At 39.4% G+C, this 24729-nt stretch overlaps 1 protein-coding gene across 2 annotated transcripts in view; it reads left to right on the forward strand.

Annotated features, from left to right (window-relative positions):
- Positions 1-497: 497 nt before the first annotated feature.
- Positions 498-24729, forward strand: part of CEP120 (centrosomal protein 120) — an 84173-nt gene continuing 59941 nt past the window's right edge. For both annotated transcript variants that reach the window (XM_068980175.1, XM_068980177.1), the window contains exons 1-4: positions 498-546; positions 7608-7764; positions 9363-9477; positions 14406-14547. In XM_068980175.1, coding sequence (XP_068836276.1) covers positions 498-546; positions 7608-7764; positions 9363-9477; positions 14406-14547 — 463 coding nt within the window. The remainder of the gene's footprint in view (positions 547-7607; positions 7765-9362; positions 9478-14405; positions 14548-24729) is intronic.

The following is a 24729-nucleotide window of genomic DNA, read 5'->3' on the forward strand; positions in this document are numbered from 1 at the left end:
CTTTTTTTCAGGGCTCTGGAACGTAGCGTAAAAGGGTAGGAGGTGAGGCGGGCTGAGGGACGTTCTATCCTCGACTGCCCTGATCTCTATCACCCTTTGTCCTCCAGCATTCCCGGGGCTCTGGGCCTGCGGGCCTGGTTGCTAGGCGGAAGCGGGGAACGGCGGCGGCTGTGGCGGTAGCAGCCCAAGCTTTCTTTTACGCCGGCGGCAAAAGGTCCTCTGGCGGCGGGCTCGTGTCTCCCTGCAGACAGGCCGCGCCGGGAGGCCGATGGCTTTTGCCCTGAGTCGGGACCGGGTTGCGGGTGGACCGGCAGCCTCGGGCCGGGGAGCCGGGAGCGCTGCAGGCTGACCGCCGAGCGGGATTCGGGTGTCCGGGGCCGTGGGCGGGCGGCGGGAGCCTCACCGGGAATTTGGCCAGGGGTAGCGGGCTGCCCGCCGCTCACCCGGGCCCCTCTTCCTCCCAGCAGACCCCCGCCTACCGGCCGCCGACCGCGACCATGGTCTCCAAGTCCGACCAACTGCTCATCGTCGTCTCCATCCTGGAAGGTGAGCGACCGGGGGCTTGGCGTTTGCAGCTGCTGCTTCCTAAATGTTAACGGAGTAGTGTGCGACCGAGGCTTTGTTAACCTGAGGAACCCTGTCATCGTCGCTGGTGCGGTTCCCAGAGACTTGTTTGAAGTTGTATGCCGTAAGGTCTGTTGGGCGGTTGATTTAAAAGTCCCCCAAGGGAGTGGGAGTATGAGAGCTGTTAAGGGTAGGTGATATTTAGCGTGATTAGCCGTAGACCCAGAGAATGTTGGAGAAAGTTTCTATCCGAAGCAGCATATCGATGCTGCTTATCATATGAGCTGAAAGAGTACCTGGAAAGCACGTTCTGTTCAGCGACCTCCTGGTATCAGTGTTGAGAACTTTGCTTTGACTCAAATACACATTTCTTGCATTTTTCAGAAGTTTTTTATGTGTTCTTGCATTTTCAGATGTCTTTGTGCGGGGCATCTCTACTGGGTGCTTAGAGGACTAGAGTTGTCAAGGGGGTCTATTGCACATGCCCGGAAGTTGGGTTTGTTTGTCCCTGAGTGTCAGGCACTGTGCTGGGAATAAAAACACAACAGACCTGGTTCCAAAAGCTACCGGTGTAGCCTGGAGAACAATAAAGCGTATCAAGGTGTGGAAGAAGGAATGACCGCCTCTGTCTGGGGACGTTGGGAACGTTTTCCCAAAGGAGATGACTGGTTTTTTTTTTGGTCCTAAAGAATGATTAAAAGTTTGTCAGGGGGAGAAAAACGGAAGGCAGGGCATGCCAGGCAAAGAGAAGAGCCAGTGGTGTTTAAGGGATCGTAAAGTCAGACATGTTCTTTGCTTGAATTCAGTGTGGTTGGAGAACAGGAAAGTGGAGGATATACGAGTTGATGGGTATATTGAAGTTAGGTTTTGAATAATATGACAAGAAGGAGTCATCTTGAATGGTGAGAGGAATGGTTGGGGACCCCTGGCCTTCAGGGGAGATATCTCATGGAGGCCCGGCACTCTTTGGGAGGTGAGAGGAAAGAAAACATTTGGAGGAGAAGATGGGCCGGAATCCGTAGTGTCGGGGAAGATTTAACTGTTAGGTTACTGACTGTTTAAAGACATAGGACTAAAATCCCCTTGTAATTTGGTGAACAAAAAGCTTTTGGACTGTGGCCCATGCTGTGAGGTAACAGAAATGTAAGGTACTCTCTTTCCCTTCAAGGTTGTAGGGTTCTGTCTCCTTAGGGAGGTCAAATTAATGTGTGGGACATAATATGTTGGGATGTAATGTAAATAAAGTAAAAATAAATGATACTGTCTGTAAACACAGTTTGGGAGGTGGATGAGGTTGATGGCTGAAGTGCCTTGGTTGGTAGGTAATCAAGGATAGAAGAGTCATTCCAGGCGATTAGACAACTCAGACCACTGTGGGATTGAGTATGGTGGTTTCCAGAGAACCTGGAATTGGGAAGGTCAGTTAGGTGTTGCTATAAACATATGCAGACCGCCAAGCTGGTCTTCCTTTTGTGTTTGTATTTCCATTCATTGTAACCACGCTGTTGCTTCAAGCCAACACCCTGGGAGGCATTGTCTTCTTGGGTTCCCTCTCCATCCCCAGCATCCAAATGGTCACCAAGTGTTGATTTTATTTTAAAAATAATAGTAGGTGCTTTATACAACTTTTTAAAAAATGTAAACTTTTAAATGGACAAGTTTCCATTGTGGGTGCCTTGCTGTGGGGCTGTCATTATCCCCTGAATCTTCTGTAGTGATCTTCTCAGTAATCTGTTTCATAAATGTTTTCAGGAAACACTGTCCACCTTACGGTCAGGGGTAACTTCTGAAATGCCACTCGAATTTTCCTAAAGTCTTTTGATGTGCTGAGGGGTAAGGTCCTGCTTAGAGTGGCATACACGGCCCTTTAGGGTAGACTTGTGACCTCCCTTTTCAGCCTTCTCTCTCTTGCTGTGTGTATTCACATGTTCCCGGTCCTTCAGCTATTTGAACTGCTTGTAATTTCTTGGCCACGCTTCTCGAAGTGCTTTTTATTCAAAAGAAGATCACTGGGCCTCTACCATGAGCAAACCTTGGCCTAAGTACTAGATTCCATGGATGAGAATGGCAAGGGTTTCTGTTTTCAAGGTCGTCTTTGTCTTTGGGACGAGGCAGGCACCTGTTGTTCCCTTACTTATCCTCTGTTTTCAAGCTAATTGGAAGTTGTAGTTAGGATAGTCTGAAATTATAGGGAAATTCATGAAATTCATTTGTGAAACAGTGATCGATTAGAGCAGCCCACAGTGATGTCCTGTGAGAGGCCCCTGAGTTCTACCTGGGAGAACCATGCCCAGTGTGGCAAGACTCTTCATAGGGAGTTTCAGATGAGCACTTTAGGTTGACACTGACAGGTTTGCAATCAAGGTCTTTATGACCAGCTTAATTCCTTTTAAGCAGCTTGAACCAGAGTAAGTAGCAGGAGGGATGTGCTTATTTAACAGTGGTTAAACTCCCCTCATGGAAACTCCCTCAACAGACCTGCAGACATATTGGCTTTAAGATACTTAGTGCTTATTTCTTTCTTAGTGGTTTTTTTTTCCACTGTGTTAAGTCTGTTTCCACTAGACCCTCAACTCTTCAAGAACACATACTCTGTTTTCTTCCTTTTTCATCCCATTTTCTGGTATTAACCTAACTCTGAATATGTCTTCAGCAACCTGAAGGAATGAAGTCAGGCAGTACAAATGAACAGTAATGCATAGAGAGAATATTTTAATATTTCTTGATAGTGTATAGCATTGTCATTGAAAATAACATGAATGAATGAATGTGTTTATTTTCCTTTGGCTAATTTGTAAAGTATCCTTTACTGTGTTAGTTCAGTTCAGTTGCTCAGTCATGTCCGACTCTTTGAGACCCCATGGACTGCAGCACGCCGGCTCTCCCTGTCCATTGCCAACTCCCACAGTTGACTCAAACTCATGTCCATTGAGTCATGGACGGATGCCATCCAACCATCTCATCCACTGTCGTTCCCTTCTCCTTCCCCCTTCAATCTTTCCTAGCATCAGGGTCTTTTCAAATGAGTCAGTTCTTCACATCACATGGCCAAAATATTGGAGTTTTAGCTTCAACATCAGTCCTTCCAATGAATATTCAGGACTGATTTCCTTTAGGATGGACTGGTTGGATCTCCTTGCAGCCCAAGAGACTCTCAAAGAGTCTTCTCCAACACCACAGTTCAAAAGCATCAATTCTTCGGCGCTTAGCTTTCTTTATAGTCCAACTCTCATATCCATACATGACTACTGGAAAAACCACAGCTTTGACTAGACGGAACTTTGTTGGCAAGGTAATGTCTCTGCTTTTTAATATGCTGTCTAGGTTGGTCATAACTTTCCTTCCAAGGAGTAAGCGTCTTTTAATTTCATGGCTGCAATCACCATCTGCAGTGATTTTGGAGCCCCCCAAAATAAAATCTGTCATTGTTTCCACTGTTTCTCCATCTATTTGCCATCAAGTGATGGGACCGGATGCCATGATCTTAGTTTTCTGAATGTTGAGTTTTAAGCCAACTTTTTCACTTTCCTCTTTCACTTTCATCAAGAGGCTTTTTAGCTCCTCTTCACTTTCTGCCATAAGGGTGGTGTCATCTGCATATCTGAGATTATTGATATTTCTCCTGACAATCTTGATTCCACCTTGTACTTCATCCAGCCCAGCATTTTTCTTGATGTACTCTGCTTATAAGTTAAATAAGCATTGTGACAATATACAGCCTTGAGGTATTCCTTTTCATATTTGGAACCAGTCGATTGTTCCATGTCTCGTTCTAACTATTGCTTCGTGACTTGCATACAGATTTCTCAGGAGGCAGGTTAGGTGGTCTGGTATTCCCATCTCTTTCAGAATTTTCTACTTTTTTTTTGTGGTCCACACAATCAAAGGCTTTGGCATAGTCAATAAAGCCGAAGTAGATGTGTTTCTGAAACTCTCTTGCTTTTTCGATGATCCATCGGATGTTGGCAATTTGATCTCTGGTTCTTCTGCCTTTTCTAAAACCAGCTTGAACATCTAGAAGTTCATGGTTCACATACTGTTGAAGCCTGGCTTGAGAATTTTGAGTATTACTTTACTAGCATGTGAGATGAGTGCAATTATGCGGTAGTTTGAGCATTCTTTAGGATTGCCTTTCTTTGGGATTGGAATGAAAGGTGACCTTTTCCAGTCCTGTAGCCACTGCTGAGTTTTTCAAATTTGCTGGCATATTGAGTGCAGTACTTTTACAACTTCATCTTTTAGGATTTGAAATAGCTCCACTGGAATTCCATCACCTCCACTAGCTTTGTTTGTAGTGATGCTTCCTAAGGCCCACTTGACTTCACATTCCAGGATGTCTGGTTCTAGGTGAGTGATCACACCATCGTGATTATCTGGGTCTTGAAGATCTTTTTTGTATAGTTCTGTGTATTCTTGCCACCTCTTCTTAATATTTTCTGCTTCTGTTAGGTCCATACCATCTCTAATTTTCTTGAAGAGATCTCTAGACTTTCCCATTCTATTGTTTTCCTCTATTTCTTTGCACTGATCGCTGAGGAAAGCTTGCTTATTTCTCCTTGCTGTTCTTTGGAACTCTGCATTCATATGGGTATATCTTTCCTTTTCTCCTTTACCTCTTGCTTCTCTTCTGTTCACAGCTGTTTGTAAGGCTTCCTCAGACAACAGTTTTGCCTTTTTGCATTTCTTTTCCTTGGGGATGGTCTTGATCCCTGACTCTTATATAATGTCATGAACCTCCATCCATCGTTCTTCAGGCACTCTATCAGATCTAAAACCTTGAATCTATTTCTCCCTTTCACTGTATAATCATAAGGGATTTGATTTAGGTCATACCTGAATGGTCTAGTGGTTTTCCCTACTTTCTTGAATTTCAGTCTGAATTTGGCAATAAGGAGTTCATGGTCTGTGCCACAGTCTTGTTTTTGCTGACTGTATGGAACTTCTCCGTTTTTGGCTGCAGAAAATATAATCAATCTGATTTTGGTGTTGACCATCTGGTGATGTCCACATATAGAGTCTTCTCTTGTGTTGTTAGAAGAGGGTGTTTGCTATGACCAGCATATTCTCTTGGCAAAACTCGGTTATCCTTTGCCCAGCTTCATTCTATACTCCAAGGCCAAATTTGCCTGTTACTCCAGATATTTCTTGACTTCCTACTTTTGCATTCCAGTCCCCTATAATGAAAAAGACATGTTTTTTTGGTGTTAATTCTAGAAGGTCTTGTAGGTCTTCATAGAACTGTTCAACTTCAGCTTCTTTAGCATTACTGGTCGGGGCATAGACTTGGATTACTGTGATATTGAATGGTTTGCTTTGGAAATGAACAGAGATCATTCTGTCATTTTCAAGATTGCATCCAGGTACTGCATTTTGGACTCTTGTTGACAGTAATGGTTACTCCATTTCTTCTAAAGGATTCTTGCCCACAGTAGTAGATGTAATTGTCATCTGAGTTAAATTCACCCATTCCAGTCCATTTTAATTCTCTGATTCCTAAAATGTGGATGTTCACTCTTGCCATCTCCTATTTGACCACCTCCAATTTGCCTTGATTCATGGACCTAACATTCCAGGTTCCTATGCAATATTGCTCTTTATAGCATCAGACTTTACTTCCATCACCAGTCACATCCACAACTGGGTGTTGTTTTTGCTTTGGCTCCGTCTCTTCATTCTTTCTGGAGTTATTTCTCCAGTGATCTCCTGTAGCATATTGGGCACCTGCTGAGCTGGGTAGTTCATCTTTCCGCATCCTAACTTTTTGCCTTTTCCTACTGTTCATGGGGTTCTCAAGGCAAGAATACTGAAGTGGTTTGCCATTCCCTTCTCCAGTGGACCATGCTTTGTCAGAACTCTCCACCATGGCCTGTTTGTCTTGGGTGGCCCGACACAGCATGGCGCTCACGGTTTCATTGAGTTAGACAAGGCTGTGGTCCATGTGATCACATTGATCCTGTTACTGTGTTAAAAGGAAAATTAAGATTCAGGTAAATTTGTTTTTGCTAATTTGATTATTTCTTAACTCTCTAGATAACCTCTTCTATAATAAATACTGGTATTTGTTGTTGTTCAGTTGCTCTGTCTTGTCTGACTGTTTGTGACCCCATGAATTGCAGCATGACAAGCTTCCGTGTCCTTCACTCTCTCCCAGAATTTGTTGAAACTTATTACCATTGTGTCAGTGATGCCATCCAACCATCTTGTCCTCTGTTGCCCCCTACTCCTCCTGCCCTCAGTCTTTCCCAGCATCAGAGAGTCACCTCTTCATTTCAGATGGTGAAGGTATTGGAGCTTCAGCTTCAGCATCAATCCTTGTAATGAATATTTAGGATTGATTTCCTCTAGGATTGACTGCTTTGATCTCATTGCTATCCAAGGGACTCTCAAGAGTCTTCTCCAGCACCACAGTTTGAAAGCATCAGTTCTTCAGTGCCCAGATTTCTTTATGGTCTAACTCTCACATCCATACTTGACTATTGGAAAAACCATATCTTTGACTATATGAACCTTTGTTGGCAAAGTGACGTTTCTGCTTTTTAATATGCTGTCTAGGTTTGTCATCGGTTTATTCCAGGGAACAAGCATCTTTTAATTTTGTGGCTGCAGTCCCTGTCCACAGTGATTTTAGTAATATCTAAAATTGGTATAATCACATTTTTAACACTTTAATTCTGAATGTTCTTGAGATCATTGCTTCTCAAAGTGTGAACCAAGAACAACACCGTTGACATCTCCTGGGATTTTGTTAGAAATGCAGAATCCTGGGCCCATCCCAGACCAGTTGAACCAGAATCTACATTTTAACAGGACTGTGTGTGATTCATTGCACAGTAGTGTTAGAGAAGCACTAATTTATTAATTTGACTAATGTTTTTATGAATCATGAATTTGAGTATATATGTGAATATGTGCTAGTGAGTTAGTTTATGGAATACATGATAAGTTAACCACTGTTAACATGTCAGTTTTTAAAACTTATGTGCCAAGGGACCATATTTGATTGTTGTACACTTCCAGTTAACCTGTACAGTCTTTTTTTCTAGGTCGCCATTTCCCCAAACGTCCAAAACATATGCTTATAGTAGAAGCAAAGTTTGATGGAGAGCAGTTAGCTACTGATCCTGTGGACCATACAGACCAGCCGGAATTTGCTACTGAGTTAGCCTGGGAAATTGACAGGAAAGCACTTCATCAGCACAGGTGACTGTTATCTTCAATGTGTTCAGCTCTTGTTTCAATTTGTGATGTGTGTGTGTGCACGCACATGTGCACATGCTCACAGGTACTGTGCTGTGCTTAGTTGGCCAGTCGTGTCCAACTCTTTGTGATCGTATGGACTGTAGCCTACCAGGCTCCTCTGCCATGGGGATTCTCCAGGCAAGAATACTGGAGTGGGTTGCCATGTCCTCTAGGGGATCTTCCCAACTCAGGGATCAAACTGGGGTTTCCTGCATTGCAGGTGAATTCTTTACCATCTGAGCCACCAGGGAAGCCTAAGAATACTGGAGTGGGTAGCCTATCCCTTCTCCAAGGGAACGTCCTGACCCAGGAATTGAACTGGGGTCTCTTGCATTGCAGGTGGGTTCTTTACCAGCGGAGCTACTGTGTGTGTGTGTGTGTGTGTGTGTGTATATACACACACACTTATATATCTAGGTAGGCTTCCCTGGTAGCGCAGGTGGTAAAGAATCTGCCTGCAGTGCAGGAAACCTGGGTTTGATTGGGAAGATCCCCTGGATTAATCCATGAATTTCTTTGAAATGGTATTAAATTCCTAGAGGATACTAGAATTTTGCATTTCATCTTAGTGACTTCTGGAATATCTGCTCAGTGTCTTCATATTGAGATATTAGTGCCTGCATTGGTGTTTGTGTATATGATTGTGTTAGTATAAAGTGGCACCACTCTGTATTTAGTAGACTGAGAAAATAACACAGATAAATATGAAAGATGATTTTTGTGCCCAGTGCAGGGTTCATAGTCATTCCATTAGATAATGGCAGTGATGGCAAAATCCATCCAGCTTATTGTATGTGTAGGGGTTCCAGACTCAAGCCATGTTGCACAAGTCAAGCTCATGCTTACATGATCTTATCATATATTACACTGAATTGTTTTTAACTTAATTTTAATAATTTACAATGTTGTAACATTTAATTCTTAGGTTTATTTCATTTTTTTTTTTTTTAGCAACAGAAAGAGTTATAAGCATATAAAGAGGGATTTCCCTGGCATTAACAGTAGTTAAGACTGTCTTCCAGTGCAGGGGTGCAGGTTCCATCCCTAGTCTGGGAGCTAAGATCCATGCCTCAGGGCCATAAACCTAAAACATTAAACAGAAGCAATATTGTAACAGATTCAATAAAGATTTCTTTCATCTACATAAAAAAAATCTATTAAAGCGTATATATGTGTATTCGAAGCTTTATGTGTGTAAGTCTAAGAAAAACAATTTAAAATCAGTCTTGAGGATTAATGGTAATTTTTGACTTTGAAAGCATTCTGTGTGTCACATAAGCTTGAGAAACATTGACCTAGATGTTAGCTTCTTGGATGAGAGAGACTTAAAGTGTTTTTTTTTTTGACATGTTTTGTGTATTAGTTGGTATACAGATAAGTAGACATGATTAGTAGTTCATGCCAGTTGAAGAGTTTTTTAGAAAGTACAGAATAGATATAGGTTATCCAATGAAATAATAGTTGTCTTGAATAGTAGTAAGTAGCTTTTTCAAAGCTAATAGGAAGTTCAGTATTAAGCAAAAGTGATTTTATGTATCACATGAATTGTTATGTTACAGGCTACAGCGTACTCCTATCAAACTGCAGTGTTTTGCCTTGGATCCTTTAACTTCAGCCAGAGAAACCATTGGTTATGTTGTTCTAGACTTAAGAACTGCTCAAGAAACAAAGCAGGTACTGACCTTTTGATGTTTTGTTACTGATTCTGTCAGTTATTTTCAGTAGATAAGAGACTGATGGAAAGGGCATGGACTGTTAGACCTAATAGGTCGTGTGTTCATACCATGGTATATGGTATGGTAGCTCTTAGTTCTTAAGGTGAATTTGGTTTAGAAAATCCTGACCTTTTGATCCTTCCTTTGACCTAGACCTATCTCTCAAAGAAACTTCTGAGTTCAAATCTGTGTTCAAGTTGCTGTGACCTTTACGTTTAACATGTTCAGCTCCTGCGCTTCACCTTCAAAGTGCTCCTCTTTTAGAGTTCCTTGCTTCAGTGATGGTCACTGCTCTCCTTCCAGACGTCTTCCTTCATACTTCCCTTTCCTGGCCTCCAGAGCCAACCCTTTCCAGTTGGTTTTCCCTCCTGATCCATCTAATATCCTGCATTTCATGCTGCCATCTCAAGCCACTTACCGAGGCTGTCATGTTGTTGAGCCACTAAGTCATGTCCAACTCTTTGGGACCGCATGGACTGCAGCACACCAGGCTTCCCTGTCCTTCGTTATCTCCCAGAGTTTGCTCAGATTCATGTCCATTGAGCCGGTGATCTGTCTAACCATTTCGTCAGTGGTGCTATATGACCATTTTATCCTCTGCTGCTCTCTTCTCTTTTTGCCTTCAATTGTTCCCAGCATCAGGGTCTTTTCCAGTGAGTCATGTCTTCACATCACACGGCCACAGTATTGGAGCTTCAGTTTCAGTGCAGTCCTTCCAGTGAATATTCAGGGTTGATTTCCTTTAGGATCGACTGGTTTGATCTCCTTGCAGTCCAACGGACTCTCAAGAGTCTTCTCAAGCACCATAATTCAAAGGCATCAATTTTTTGGCACTCAGCCTTCTTTACGGTCCAACTCTCTCTTCCATACATGACTGTTGGAAAAATCATAGCTTTGGCTATATGGACCTTTATTGTCAAAATGATGTCTCTACTTTTTCTTACACTGTCAAGGTTTGTCATTCCTTTCCTTCCAAGGAGCAAGCATCTTTTAGTTTCATGGCTGCAGTCATCTTCTTCAGTGATTTTGTAGCCCAAGAAAATAAAGTCTGTCACTGCTTCCATTTTTTTTCCCCCTTCTATTTGCCGTGAAGTGATAGGACCAGATACCGTGATTTTTGCTTTTTGAATGTTGAGAGTTAAGCCAACTTTTTCACTCTTCCCTTTCACCCTCATCAAGAGGCTCTTTGGTTCTTCTCTTTCTGCCATTAGAGTGGTATTTTCTGCATGTCTGAGGTTGTTGGTATTTCTCATGGCAGTCTTGATTCCAGCTTGTGATTCATCCAGTCTGGCATTTCACATAATGTACTCTGCATATAAGTTAAATAAACAGGGTGACAATTTACAGCCTTATTGTACTCCTTTCCCAGTTTTGAATCAGTCAGTTGTTCCCTGTAAGGTTCTGACTTTTGCTTCTGAACCCGCATACAGGTTTCTCAGGAGATAGGGAAGGTGGTCTGGTATTCCCATCTCTTTAAGAATTTTCCACAGTTTGTTATGATCCATGCAGTCAAAGACTTTAGCCTGGTTAATGAAGCAGAGGTAGATTTTTTCTTGAATTCCCTTGCTTTGTCTATGTTCCAGCAAATGTTGGCAGTTTAATCTCTGGTTCCTCTGCCTTTTCTAAACCCAGCTTGTACGTCTGGAAGTTCTTGGTTCACATACTGCAGAAGCCTTGCTTGAAGGATTTTGAGCATAACTTTACTAGCATGCTAAATGAATGCAATTATACCCTAATTTGTACATTCTTTGGCACTGCCTTTCCTTGGGATTGTAATGAAAACTGACCTTTCCTAGTGCTGTGGCCATTGCTGAGTTTTCCAAATTTACTGACACATTGAGTGCAGCACTTTAATAACATCATCTTTTAGGATTTGAAATAGCTCAGCTGGAATTCCATCACCTCCACTAGCCTTGTTTGTAGTGTTGCTTCCTAAGGCCCCCTTAACTTCAGACTCCAGCATGTCAGGCTCTAGGTGAATGACCACACCATCGTGGTTATCTGGGTCATTAAGAATTTTTTGTATAGTTCTTCTGTGTATTCTTGTCACTTCTTTTAAATCTCTTCTGCCTCTGTTTGGTCCTTACTGTTTTGTCTTATCGTGCCCATCCTTGCATGAAATATTCCCTTGGTATCTCTGATTTTCTTGAAGAGATCCCTAGTCTTTCCCATTCTGTTGTTTTCTTCTACTTTGCATGGTTCATTTAAGAAGCCCTTCTCATCTCTCCTTGCTATTCTCTGGGAACTCTGCATTCAGTTGGGTATATCTTTCCCATTCTTGCTTTTTGCTTCTCTTCTTTTCTCAGCTATGTGTAAAGCCTCCTCAGACAACTACTTTGCCTTCTTAAATTTCTTTTTCTTTGGGATAATTTTGGTCACTAACTCCTGTACAATGTTACGAACCTCTGTCCATAGTTCTTCAGGCACTCTGTCAGATCAAATCCATTAATCTCTTCATCGCCTCCACTGTATAATCATAAGGGATTTGAATTAGGTCATACCTGAATGGCCTAGTGGTTTTCGCTACTTCTTTCAGTTTAAACCTGAATTTTGCCGGCTTTCATAGCAGCCCTCTAATCGGTGTCCCAGCTTCCTGCTCCTTGCATGCCTTTTGTATTACTTAGGAGTAAGGGAACTTCTTGAAAGACATTTGTTATGTAAATAGTATCCCCTTGGCAAGATGGTAAAACAGCTCAGGGTCTTGATTATGCTTTTGTTATTGAAAATGCTTCTTAGGTCTTTTAAAGTATCTTACAACTCTTTTTGTATGTTACTGACTTTAGAAGTTCTTAGTTTCAGTTTTTCTTAATGACATTTTTTGGTCCTACTTTCTTCAGAAAATAAAGTAAAAAAATATTCTCTCTCATTTTAAAGTCCTTGATGGATTTGAATCTTAAATGAGGATTCTGTGAAGAAAAATTTATCTGTTACTGACATTTCTGTTCCTGGTAGAAAGATAAAGGCATACCTCATTTTTATGGCACTTCAGTTGATTATGCTTCACAGATATGCTTTTATTTTAAAAAAACCAGTTGTGACAACTGGTTGTCAAGGAGCTCTGTTGGAGCCGTTTTCCAGCAGCATTTGCTCACATTTTCATAACTGGAGTATTTCAAACATTTTCATCATTACAATGATCTATGATCAGTGATCTTTGATGTTACTATTGTAAGAAAATTATGACTAAAGGCTTAGCTGATGGTTAGCATTTTTTAGCAATAAAGTATTTTTTAAATAAGGTATGCACTTTTTCTTTAGGCATAATGCTGCTGCACTCTTAAACTACAGTATAGTGTAAACAGAACTTCTGTATGCACACTGGGAGGCCCAAAAACTTGTACGGCTCCCTTTATTGCAATAGTCAATTTATCGTGGTCATCTGGGACCCACTTGGAGATACTATATCTCCAAGAGTATGTGTGTAATTGCAAATAAGCCAGGCAGTCTGGCCCAAATTTGGAACTATTCAAAAGAAACTGAAATGCTTTATAAAAAGGACTTGTTTCTCCTCCATCCTTGGGTCACCTCTCTTTCCCCCAAGTCCTGAGAAAGGTTTTCCTTCTAGGCTTAGACCCGGAATACTTGTGTAGTTTCTTTGGTTAAAGAGAAGGTAGCTCCTCTGAAGAGAAGGATGTCCGAGCCAGACTCTCGTCTCTAAATGCTCTTGGCGTGGCCTTTACCTGCTTAGTCCTTTAGGGCAGTTAGTCTTCATGTGGGTGAACAGAGTTAAAGAGGAAGGTTTCAAAAGTATGTTAGTTTTGGGAAAACTAAATATTGTCTTGCTTAATGTTTTTTGTTTGCCAGCAGAAATATTTGAAGTTGGATAGTAGAATATTTTAATTTCAGGGTAAATTGATTCTCCGTAAATAAACACAAACAGAAGAAACCAGATTTGTTTTTCTAGGTAATACCGGAAAAATAAAATATATCATAAATTCTGCGAGCAAATAAAAGTCTTTTTTTTTTAGGCTAATGCTTAAAGTTAGAAAATATCTGTTATGAATACAGCAACAAACTCTGAGCTTTTGCCTTAAAAAAAACTTGGTTATGGATTAAAAAAAAATACATATGGTTTATTTCATCCTGTTTTACCTCTAAACATAGTTTGAATATAAAGCCGCAGTTTCTGGTTCTGATCACCAGTTCCTTTGCCTTTCTATTACAGTGTTCAGAGTAAGAATGCTGTTTATAGGGACTGAAATGGTGCCCCTGCACTAATGGTACATGTGATCTTGGGCCATGAGATTTTGCAGGCTGATGATTGGGGTATTAGCATTGCTGAGGTTCCTCTTGGGTTTGAGGGGAGGGGGTGGCTATTCAGGTATTTTAGGATTCCTCATTCTGTGAGAAGGCGTCTGTATTTTGATATCAGTCAAATCCATGGCTCATACCCCAGCACTCTACCACTACATCTTACTTTAGTACTTTGTTTGTGCTTTTCATTAACACTAAGCTCTTCTTTTCCTGATTTGAAATAGACAGAACAAAGCAGAAATGTGGCAGGTGGAAAAGGTATAACAGAAAAAAGTGAAGAATTAGCGGTTAGAAATTGGAAAACTGATAGTCTTTGTTGTTGTTATAAGGGATGAAGGAAGACAGATGATGTGAGTGAAGATAGAAATACACATACCTGTTGCAGCATAGGAATAAAAACAAGCAAGGCAATCTAAACTTTTGCTTGTTTGTTTTTTTTTTTCAACAGGAAACTGTTAGTTTCCTAAGCAAGATTCATTTATTTTGAAGAAAATGTGGGGGAAAAATACTTTAAAAGAGGAGGAAGTTCTGAGAAACTACAGGAAATATATTTATAACCTTACAGAACATTTCCCACTACTGTTTATTTCCTATTAACTATTAAGGAGTTTTGCTTTTTTTGTTACTCTCTAGGCACCAAAATGGTACCAATTGCTGAGTAATAAATACACCAAGTTCAAGTCTGAGATACAGATAAGCATTGCTTTGGAAACAGACACAAAGGCACCAGCGGACAGTTTTAAAGCAAAGGGAGCCCCTCCTCGCGATGGAAAAGGTTTGTGCATCATCTCTAAGGTTATTCTCTGAGAAGTACACCTGTGGACTAGAATTTCAGGAAGGGAGGGGTGGCCGTATTATAGGGAGATAAATGCAAGGATGTGAGCTGGTTTTACTCCAGAGCATCACACAAATGCTGTGACATTGTTACACATGAACAGTTGTTTCTCTTTGCTGTTGTCTTCAAAAATTAGCAATAAGGAAAGATTGTGTTTTCGTTGTTTTATATACACCAGAATAAAGCAGAATTTTGTATTGTTTACAAAAATTGCTTCTTAGGAAAATTTTCTTCCTTGGATGAGTGCAGGGAAACCAAAAATGTCTTTATTAGTCTCTATTAACTCAGCTGTAGTTTAAGAAAACCTTCATTTTTTTCTTTATTTTTTATTTAATAAACTTTTGTTTTTTTAGAGCTTTTTTAGGTTCACAGCAAAATCAAGTGGGAAGTACTGAGTGTTCCCAAATACTATCCCCCTCCCCCACAGCCCTCCTCACCACTATCAGCATCTCCCACCAGAGTGGTACAATACAATTGATGAGCCCACACTGACACATCATCATCACTCAGTGCCCATAATTTATATTAGGTTCTGTCCTTGGTATTGTGCATCCTGTAGGTTTTGACAAGTGTGTAATGACACATATCGATGGTTGGAGGACCCTACAGAATCGTTTCACTGCCCTGAAGATCTTCTGTGTTCTGTCTGTTCATCTCTCCTCCCCCTCTAACCCGTGGCCACTGCTGATCTTTTTTACTGTCTCCATAGTTTTGCTTTTTCTAGAATGTTGTATTGTTGGGATCATGTAGCATATGGCCTTTTCAGATTGGCTTCTTTCACTCAGTAATATGCATTTAGGTTTCTTCCAGGTCGTTTTGTGGCTTGATAGGTCATTTCTTTTCAGAGCTGAATAATATGCCATTGTTTGGATGTACCAGTATTTATTTATCCACTCAAGCTATTGAAGAATATCTTAGTTGCTTCCCAGTTGGAGCTCTTAGGAATAGAGCTATTACAGACATCCTTGCAGGCTTTTACATGGACCTCAGTTTTCAGTTCATTTGGGCAAATACCAGAGATCATGATTATTAGATCATTAGGTAAAAGCATGCCAAGTTTTATTAATATAAGAAACTGCCAAACTGTAAGAGTGTGTGGTAAGAATGTTTTAATTTTGTAAGGAACCAACAAACTTGTCTTCTAAAGTTGGTGTACCATTTTCCGTTTCTACTAGCAGTGAATGAGTTTCTGTTGCTCCACATCCTTGATAGCGTGTTGTCTGTGTTTTGGATTTTGTTTATTTTAAGAGGTATGAAGTAGTATCTCATTGTTTTATTTGCAATTCTCTAGTGATAAATGACACGACTGAGCAACTTCACTTTCACTTTTTACTTTCCTGCATTGGAGAAGGAAATGGCAACCCACTCCAGTGTTCTTGCCTGGAGAATCCCAGGGACGGGGGAGCCTGGTGGTCTGCTGTCTGTGGGGTCACACAGAGTCGGACATGACTGAAGTGACTTAGCAGCAGCAGCAGTGGTAAATGATGTTAACATCTTTTCATGTGCTTATTTGCCATCTGTATATCTTCTTAAGTGAGGTGTCTGTTTAGGTTGTTTGCCCATTTTTTAATTTTTTATTTTTGCATTTTAAGTATTCTTTGTATATTTTTGATAATAGGCCTTTATCAAATGTCTTTTGCAAATATTTTTTCCATTCTCTGGCTTGTCTTATTTGTTTGACATTGTCTTTAGCAGAGCAGAAGTTTTAAAATTTTAATGAAATCCTGCTCATCAGTTCTTTCACGGATTGTACCTACAGTGTTGTATCTAAAAAACCATTCCATAACTATGGTCATCCAGGTTTTTCCTAGGATTTAATAGGGTTTGTACTTTGGTCTTTTAGGGTTTAATAAAGGTTTGTACTTTACACTTAGATCTGTGAACCATTTTGAGTTAATTTTGGTGAAGATCTTAAGGTCATACAGACCTTAAAATAAATTTATGTTGACTTTTTTACATGTGGCTGTCCCGTTGTTTTAGCACCACTTGTTGAAAGACTGTCTGCTCCATTGTATTGTCTTTGCTACTTTATCAAACCTCAGTTTACAGGGTATGTCAGTCTATTTCTGGGCTCTGTTTCATTGATCTTTGTGTTTCACTAGTACCACACTGTCTTAATTACTGTAGCTTTGTAGTAAGTGTGTAGGTTGAATAGTATCAGTCGAGCAACTTTGTTCTTCAATATTGAGGTGCCTATTCTGGGTCCTTTGCTTCTCTGTATAAATTTTAGAATCATTTTGTCCTTATGTTCACAAAATAACTTGTTGGAATTTTGATTGGGATTGCACTGATTCTGTAGATCAAGTTGGAAGGACTGACATCTTGACAGTATTGAATAAGCATAGAATTTGGCTTAATTTATTTAGTTCTTTGATTTTATCACAGCTTCCTAGTTTATTTTATATAGATCTTCTGCATGTTTTGTTAGACTTATTTCTAAGTATACAAGTGTTTTGGGTGCTGATGTAAATGGTAACTTGTTTTGATGTTACATTGAAAAATTTTATTTGATGTTGGAGTATCTAGTTGATTTAAAATTTTGTGTAACTTTCAGGTGTTAGAGCAAAGTGGTTCAGTTATACATATGCACATATCTGTTCTTTTGCAAATTTTCCCATTTAGGTTATTACAGAATATTGAGTAGAGTTCCCTGAGCTGTACAGTAGTTCTGTGTTGATCATCTGTTTTAAATATAGTGTGTTATTTAAAATTTGGGATTTTAAATAAATCCACCTTATCCCAAATTCCCAGTTTATCTCTCTCCCTCCCACCTTTCCCCTGGTAAGCATAAGTCTATTTTCCTATGTTTGTGAGTGTTTCTGTTTGTAAATAAGTTCAATTGTATCATTTTTCTCAGTGTCTGCAATAAGGGGTATTGTATAGTATTAGTCTTTGTCTGACTTCAGTTAGTATGGTGATCTCTATAAATAGCATTATCTTGTTCTTTTTAATGGCTGATTAATATTCCATTGCATGTACATACTCTATCCATTCCTCTGTCAGTGGACATTGGGTTGCTTCCATGTCTTGGCTATTGTAAATGGTGCTGCAGTGAACATGGGGTGCATGTATCTTTATGGTTTTCTCTGAATCTGTGCCCAGGAGTGGCTTCCCAGGTGGCACTAGTGGTAAAGAACCCACCTGCCTGTTTAAGAGATATAAGAGACAGGGTTTGATCTGTGGGTTGGAAAGGTCCCCTGGAGGAGGGCATGGCAATGCACTTTAGTATTCTCGCCTGGAGGATCCCATGGACGGAGGAGGCTGAGGCTGGCAGGCTGCAATCCACGGGGTTGCAAAGAGATGGGCATGACTGAAGCGACTTAACATGCACATAGGTACAAACGTATGCCCAGGAGTGGGATTGCTGGATCATATGGTAGCTCTATCTAAGTTTTTTAAGGAATCTCCATAATGTTCTCCATAGTAGCTGTATTATTTAATATTCCTATGAAAACACTGTAGAAGGGTTCCCTTTTCTCTACATCCTCTCCAGCATTTATTGTTTATAGACTTTATTTTTTTATTGAAGGATAATTTTGTTACAGAATTTTGTTGTTTTCTGTCAAATCTCAACATGAATCAGCAATAGGTATACATATATCCCCTCCCTTTTGAACCTCTCTCCCATCTCCCTCCCCATCCCAGCCCTCTAAGTTGATGCAAAGCCCCTGTTTGAGTTTCCTGAGCCATACAGCAAATTCCCATTGGCTATCTATTTTACATATGGTAATACAAGTTTCCCTGTTACTCTTTCCATACATATCACCCTCTCCTTTCCTCTCCCCATGTCCATAAATCTATTCTCTATGTCTGCTTCTCTGTTGCTGTCCTGAAAATAAGTCCTTCAGTACCATTCTTCTAGATTCTGTATATATGTATTCAGTTCAGTCACTCAGTCATGTCCGATTCTTCGTAACCCAGTGGACTGCAGCATGCCAGGCTTCCCTGTCTATCACCAATTCCCAGAGCTTACTCGAACTTGTGTCCATCGAGTCGGTGATGCCATCCAACCATCTCATCCTCTGTCATCCCCTTCTCCTCCTGCCTTCAATCTTTCTGAGAATCAAGGTCTTTTCCAATGAGTCAATTCTTCGCATCAGGTGGCAAAAATATTGGAGTTTCAGCTTCAGCATCAGTCCTTCCAATGAATATTCAGGACTGATTTCCTTTAGGATGGACTGGTTGGATCTCCTCGCAGTCCAAGGGACTCTCAAGAGTCTTCTGCAACACTACAGTTTAAAAGCATCAGTTCTTCAGCACTCAGCTTTCTTTATAGTCCAACTCTCACATCCATACATGACTACTGGAAAAACCATAGCTTTGACTAGGTGGACCTTTGTTGGCAAAGTAATGTTTCTGCTTTTTAAGATGCTGTCTAGGTTGGTCATAACTTTTCTTCCAAGGAGCAAGCGTCTCTTAATTTCATGGCTGCAGTCCCCATATGTGGTCATTTTAGCCCTCAAAAATAAAGTCTGTCACTGTTTCCACTGTTTCCCTATCTATTTGCCATGAAGTGATGGGACCAGATGCCATGATCTTAGTTTTCTGAATGTTGAGTTTTAAGCCAACTTTTTCACTTTCCTCTTTCACTTTCATAAAGAGGCTCTTTAGTTCTTCTTTGCTTTCTGCCATCAGGGTGTTGTCATCTGTATATCTGAGGTTATTGACATTTCTCCCGGCAATCTTGATTCCAGCTTGTGCTTCATCCAGTGTGTCTCATGATATACTCTGCATATAAGTTAAATGAGCAGGGTAACAATATATAGCCTTGAGGTACTTACTCCTTTTTCTATTTGGAACCAGTATGTTGTTCCATGTCCAGTTCTGTTATATATGCACTAGAATATGATATTTATCTTTCTATTTTTGACTCACTTCACTCTGTATAATAGGTTCTAGGATCATCCATCTCATCAGAACTGACTCAAATGCATTCCTTTTTATGGCTGCATAATATTCCATTGTGTGTATGTACCGCAACTTCTTTATCCATTCATCTGTTGATGGACATCTACGTTTCTTCTATGTTCTTGCTAATGTAAATAGTGCTGCAATGAACAATGGGATACATGTGTCTTTTTCAGTTTTGGTTTCCTCAGGGTATATGCCTAGGAGTGGAATTGGTGGGTCATATGGTGGTTTTATTCCTAGTGTTTTAGGAAATCGCCATACCATCTTCCATAGTGGCTGTATCAATTTACGTTCCCACCAACAGTGCAAGAGTGTTCCCTTTCTCCACACCCTCTCCAGCATTTATTGTTTGTAGACTTGTTGATGATGGCCATTCTGACCAGTGTGGGGTGATATTTCACTGTAGTTTTGATTTGTATTTCTCTAATAATGAGTGATGTTGAGCATCTTCTCATGTGTTTATTAGCCATCTGTATGTCTTCTTTGGAGAAATGTCTGTTAAGGTCTTTTTCCCACTTTTTGATTGGGTTGTTTGTTTTCCTGGCATTGAGTTGTGTGAGCTGCTTATATATTTTAGAAATGAATTCTTTGTCAGTTGTTTCATTTGCTATTTTTATCCCCTGTTCTGAGGGTTGTCTTTTCATCTTGCTTATGGTTTCTTTTGCTGTGCGAAAGCTTTGAAGTTTAATCAGGTCCCACTTGTTTACTTTTGTTTCTATTTCTGTTACTCTAGGAGGTGGATCATAGAGGATCTTGCTTTGATTTATGTCCTCAAGTGATCTGCCTCTGTTTTTCTCTAAGAGTTTTATAGTTTCTGGTCTTATATTTAGGTCTTTAATCCATTTTGAGTTTATCTTTGTGTGGTGTTAGGAAGTGTTCTAATTTCATTCTTTTACATGTAGCTATCCAGTTTTCCCACCACCATTTATTGAAGAGGCTATCTTTGCCCTATTGTATATCTTGTTTGTCAAAAATAAGGTACCCGTTGGTGCATGGGTTTATTTCTTGGCTTTCTATCTTGTTTCATTGGTCTATATTTCTGTTTTTGTGCCAGTACCATATAGTCTCGATGACTGTAGCTTTGTAGTATAATCTGAAGTCAGGAAGGTTGATTCCTTCAGCTCCATTCTTTCTCAAGACTGCTTTGGCCATTTGGAGTCTTTGTGTTTCCATATGAATTGTGAAATTTTTTGTTCTAGTTCTGTGAAAAATGCCATCGATAATTTGCTAGGAACACATTGAATCTGTAGATTGCATTTGGTAGTATAGTCATTTCCACAATATTGATTCTTCCTACCCAGGAACATGGAATTTGTTTATGTTGTCTTTGATTTCTTTTATTAATGTCTTATAATTTTCTGTGTACAGTTTTTTTGTCTCCCTAGGTAAGTTTATTCCTAGGTATTTAACTCTTTTTGTTGCAGTGGTGAATAGGATTAATTCCTTAATTTCTTTCTGATTTTTCATTGTTAGTATATAGAAATGCAAGTGAATTTTGTGTATTGATTTTGTATCCTGCAACTTCGGTAAATTCGCTGATTAGCTCTAGTAATTTTCTGATACTATCTTTAGGGTTTTCTATGTATAGTATCATGTCATGTGCAAACAGTGAGAGGTTTACTTCTTTTCTGATCTGGATTCCTTTTATTTCTTTTTCTTCTCTGATTGCTGTAGCTAGGACTTCCAGAATTATGTTGAATAATAGTGATGAAAGTGGACACCCTTGTCTTGTTCCTGATGTTAGGGGGAATGCTTTCAGTTTTTCACCACTGATAATAATGTTTGCTGTAGGCTTATCATATATGGCCTTCACTGTGTTGAGGTAGGTTCCTTCTGTGCCCATTTTTTGACAAGTTTTCATCATAAATGGGTGCTGAATTTTTTCAAAGGCTTTTTCTGCATCTTTTGAGATGATCATATGGTTTTTAATCTTTCAGTGTGTTAATATGGTGTATCACATGGATTGATTTGCATATATTGAAGAATCCTTGCATGCCTGGAATAAACCCAACTTGATCATGGTGTATGAGCATTTTGATGTGTTGCTGAATTCTATTGCTAAAATTTTCCTGAGGATTTTTGCATCTATGTTCATCAGTGATGTTGGCCTGTAGTTTTCTTTTTTTGTGTTGTCTTTGCCTGGTTTTGGTATCAGGGTGATGGCGGCCTCATAGAATGAGTGTGGAGAAGTGTTCCTTCCTCTGCAATGTTTTGAAAGAGTTTTAGAAGGATAGGCATTAGCTCTTCTCTAAATGTTTGATAGAATTCTCTTGTGAAAATATCTGGTCCTGGGCTTTTGTTTTTTGGGAGATTTTTGACCACAGCGTCAGTTTCAGTGCTTGTAATTGAGTTGCTCTTAATTTCTATTTCTTGTTGGTTCGGGCTTGAAAGATTGATCTTTTCTAAGAATCTGCCCATTTCTTCCAGGTTATCCATTTTATTGCCATATAGTTGTTCATAATACTCTCAAAACCCTTTGTATTTCTTCATTGTCTGTTGTAACCTGTCCTTTTTCATTTCTAATTTTGTTGATTTGATTCTTCTCTCTTTTGCTCTTGATGAGTGGCAAAAGGTGTCTCAATTTTATCTTCTCAAACAACCAGCTTTTAGTTTTATTAATCTTTACTATTCTTTCTTTCTTTTTTTTTTTCATTTATTTCTGCTCGGATCTTTATGATTTCTTTCCTTCTACTAACTTTGGGTTTTTTTGTTCTTCTTTTTCCAGTTGTTTTAGGTGTAAAGTTAGGTTGTCTATTTGAATGTTATTCTTGTTTCTTGAGGTAGGATTGTGTTGCTATAAACTTCCCTATTAGAACTGCTTTTGCTGCATCCCATGGTTTTGAGTTGTCATGTTTTCATTGTCATTTGTTTCTAGAAAATTTTTTATTTCCTTTCTCTTTGCTTCAGTAACCTTAACCTGTTGGTTGTTTAGAAATGTGTTGTTTAATCTCCATGTGTTTGCATTTCTTTCAGTTTTTTTCCCATAATTGATATCCAGTTTCATAGCATCATGTTTGGAAGATGCTTGATACAATTTCAATTTTCTTTAATTTACTGAGGTATGATTTGTGACCCAAGATATGGTCTTTCCTGGAGAATGTTCCATGTGCACTTGAGAAGAAGGTGTATTCTTCTGCATTTTGTTGGAATGTCCCGAAGGTACAATCAATAAGATCGATTTCATCTAATGTATCATTTAAGACTTGTGCTTCCTTATTAATTTTCTGTTTTGATGATGTGTCCATTGGTGTGAGTGGAGTGTTAAAGTCTCCTAGCATTATTGTGTTACTGTCAGTTTCTCCTTTTATATCTGTTAGTGTTTGTCTTATGTATTGAGATGCTCCTATGCTGGATGCGTACATATTTACAGTTGTTAAGTCTTCTTGGATTGATCCCTCGATTATTATGTAGTGTCCTTCCGTATCTCTTGTAATATTCTTTAAGATCTATTTCGTCTGACATGAGGATCGCTACGCCAGCTTTCTTTTGCTTACTATTTGCATGGAATATATTTTTCCATCCTCTCACTTTCAGTGTATATGTGTCTTCAGGTCTGAAGTGGGTTTCTGATAGACAGCATATATATGTGTCTTGTTTTTCTATCCATTCAGCCAGTCTGTGTCTTTTGGTTGGAGCATTTAATCCATTTACATTTAAAATAATTATTGATATATATGTTCCTATTGCCATTTTCTTAATTATTTGGGGTTCACTTTGTAGATCTTTTTTTTCTTTTCTTGTATTTCTTGACTGTATAAGTCCCTTTAACATTTGTGGTAAAGCTGATGTGGTGGTACTGAATTGTCTTTAACTTTTGGTTGTCTGAAAAGCTTTTTATCTTTCTATCAGTTTTGAGTGAGATCCTTGATGGGTACAGTAATCTTGGTTGTAGATTTTTCCCTTTCAGTACTTTAAATATATCCTACCATTCCCTTCTGGCCTGCAGAGTTTCTGCTGAAAGAGCTGTTAAAAGTAAGGGGTTTCCCTTGTATGTTACTTGTTGCTTCTCCCTTGCAGCTTTTAATATTCTTTCTTTGTGTTTAGTCTTTGTTAGTTTGATTAGTATGCATCTTGGTGTGTTTCTCCTTGGGTTTATCCTGTATAGGACTCTTTGGGCCTCTTGGACTTGATTGACTATTTCTTTTTCCATGTTTGGGAAATTTTTAACTAAAATCTCTTCAAAAATTTTCTCGTACCCTTTCTTTTTCTCTTCTTCTTCTGGCACCCCTATAATTCAAATATTGGTGCGCTTGATATTGTCCCAGAGGTCTCTGAGACTGTCCTCAGCTCTTTTCACTCTTTTTACTTTATTCTGCTCTTCGGCAGTTATTTCCACCATTTTATCTTCCAGCTCACTGATTCATTCTTCTGCTTCAGATATTCTGCTATTGAGTCCTTCTAGAGTATTTGTAATTTCAGTAATTGTGGTATTTGTATGTGTATTCTTTAATTCTTCTAGGTCTTTGTTAATTGATTCTTGCCTTTTGTCTATATTCTTTTCAAGGTTTTTGATCATCTTTACCATCACTGTTCTGAGTTCTTTTTCAGGTGGTTTGCCTGTTTTCTCTTCATTTATTTGGACTTCTGTGTTTCTAGTTTGTTCCTTTATTTGTGTAATATTTCTCTGCCTTTTCTTTTTTTCTTTTTTTTTAACTTATAGTGTTTGAGGTCTCCTTTTCCCAGGCCTCAAGGTTGAATTCTTTCTTCTTTTTGGTTTCTGCCCTCTTTAGGTTGGTCCAGTGGTTTTTGTAAGCTTTGGTAGGGTATGATTTTTGTTTGTTTTTCCTCTGATGGGCAAGGCTGAGTGAGGTGGTAATCCTGTCTGCTGATGATTGGGTTTATATTTTTGTTTTGTTTGTTGTTTAGATGAGGCGTCCTACACAGGGTGCTGTTGGTAGTTGGGTGATGCTGGGTCAGGTCTTGTATTCTAGTGGTTTCCTTTGTGTTTGTTCTCACTGTTTGATACTCTCCAAGGTTAGTTATTTGGTAGTCTAGGGTCTTGGAGTTAGTGCTCCCACTTCAAAGACTCAGGGCTTGATCTCTGGTCAGGAATGAAGATTCCACAAGTGGTTTGTTATGGCATTAGTGAGATTAAAACAAATATCCAAAAATGAGAAACCAAAGATGAACCCCAAATGACAGTGACAAAATCAGGCAAATAATAATTAAAATATTGGAATATACACATATACATATACCCTCATGAGCAAA

The sequence above is a fragment of the Capricornis sumatraensis genome, chromosome 9 (genome assembly GCF_032405125.1).
Source record: "Capricornis sumatraensis isolate serow.1 chromosome 9, serow.2, whole genome shotgun sequence".
Lineage (NCBI taxonomy): Eukaryota > Metazoa > Chordata > Mammalia > Artiodactyla > Bovidae > Capricornis > Capricornis sumatraensis.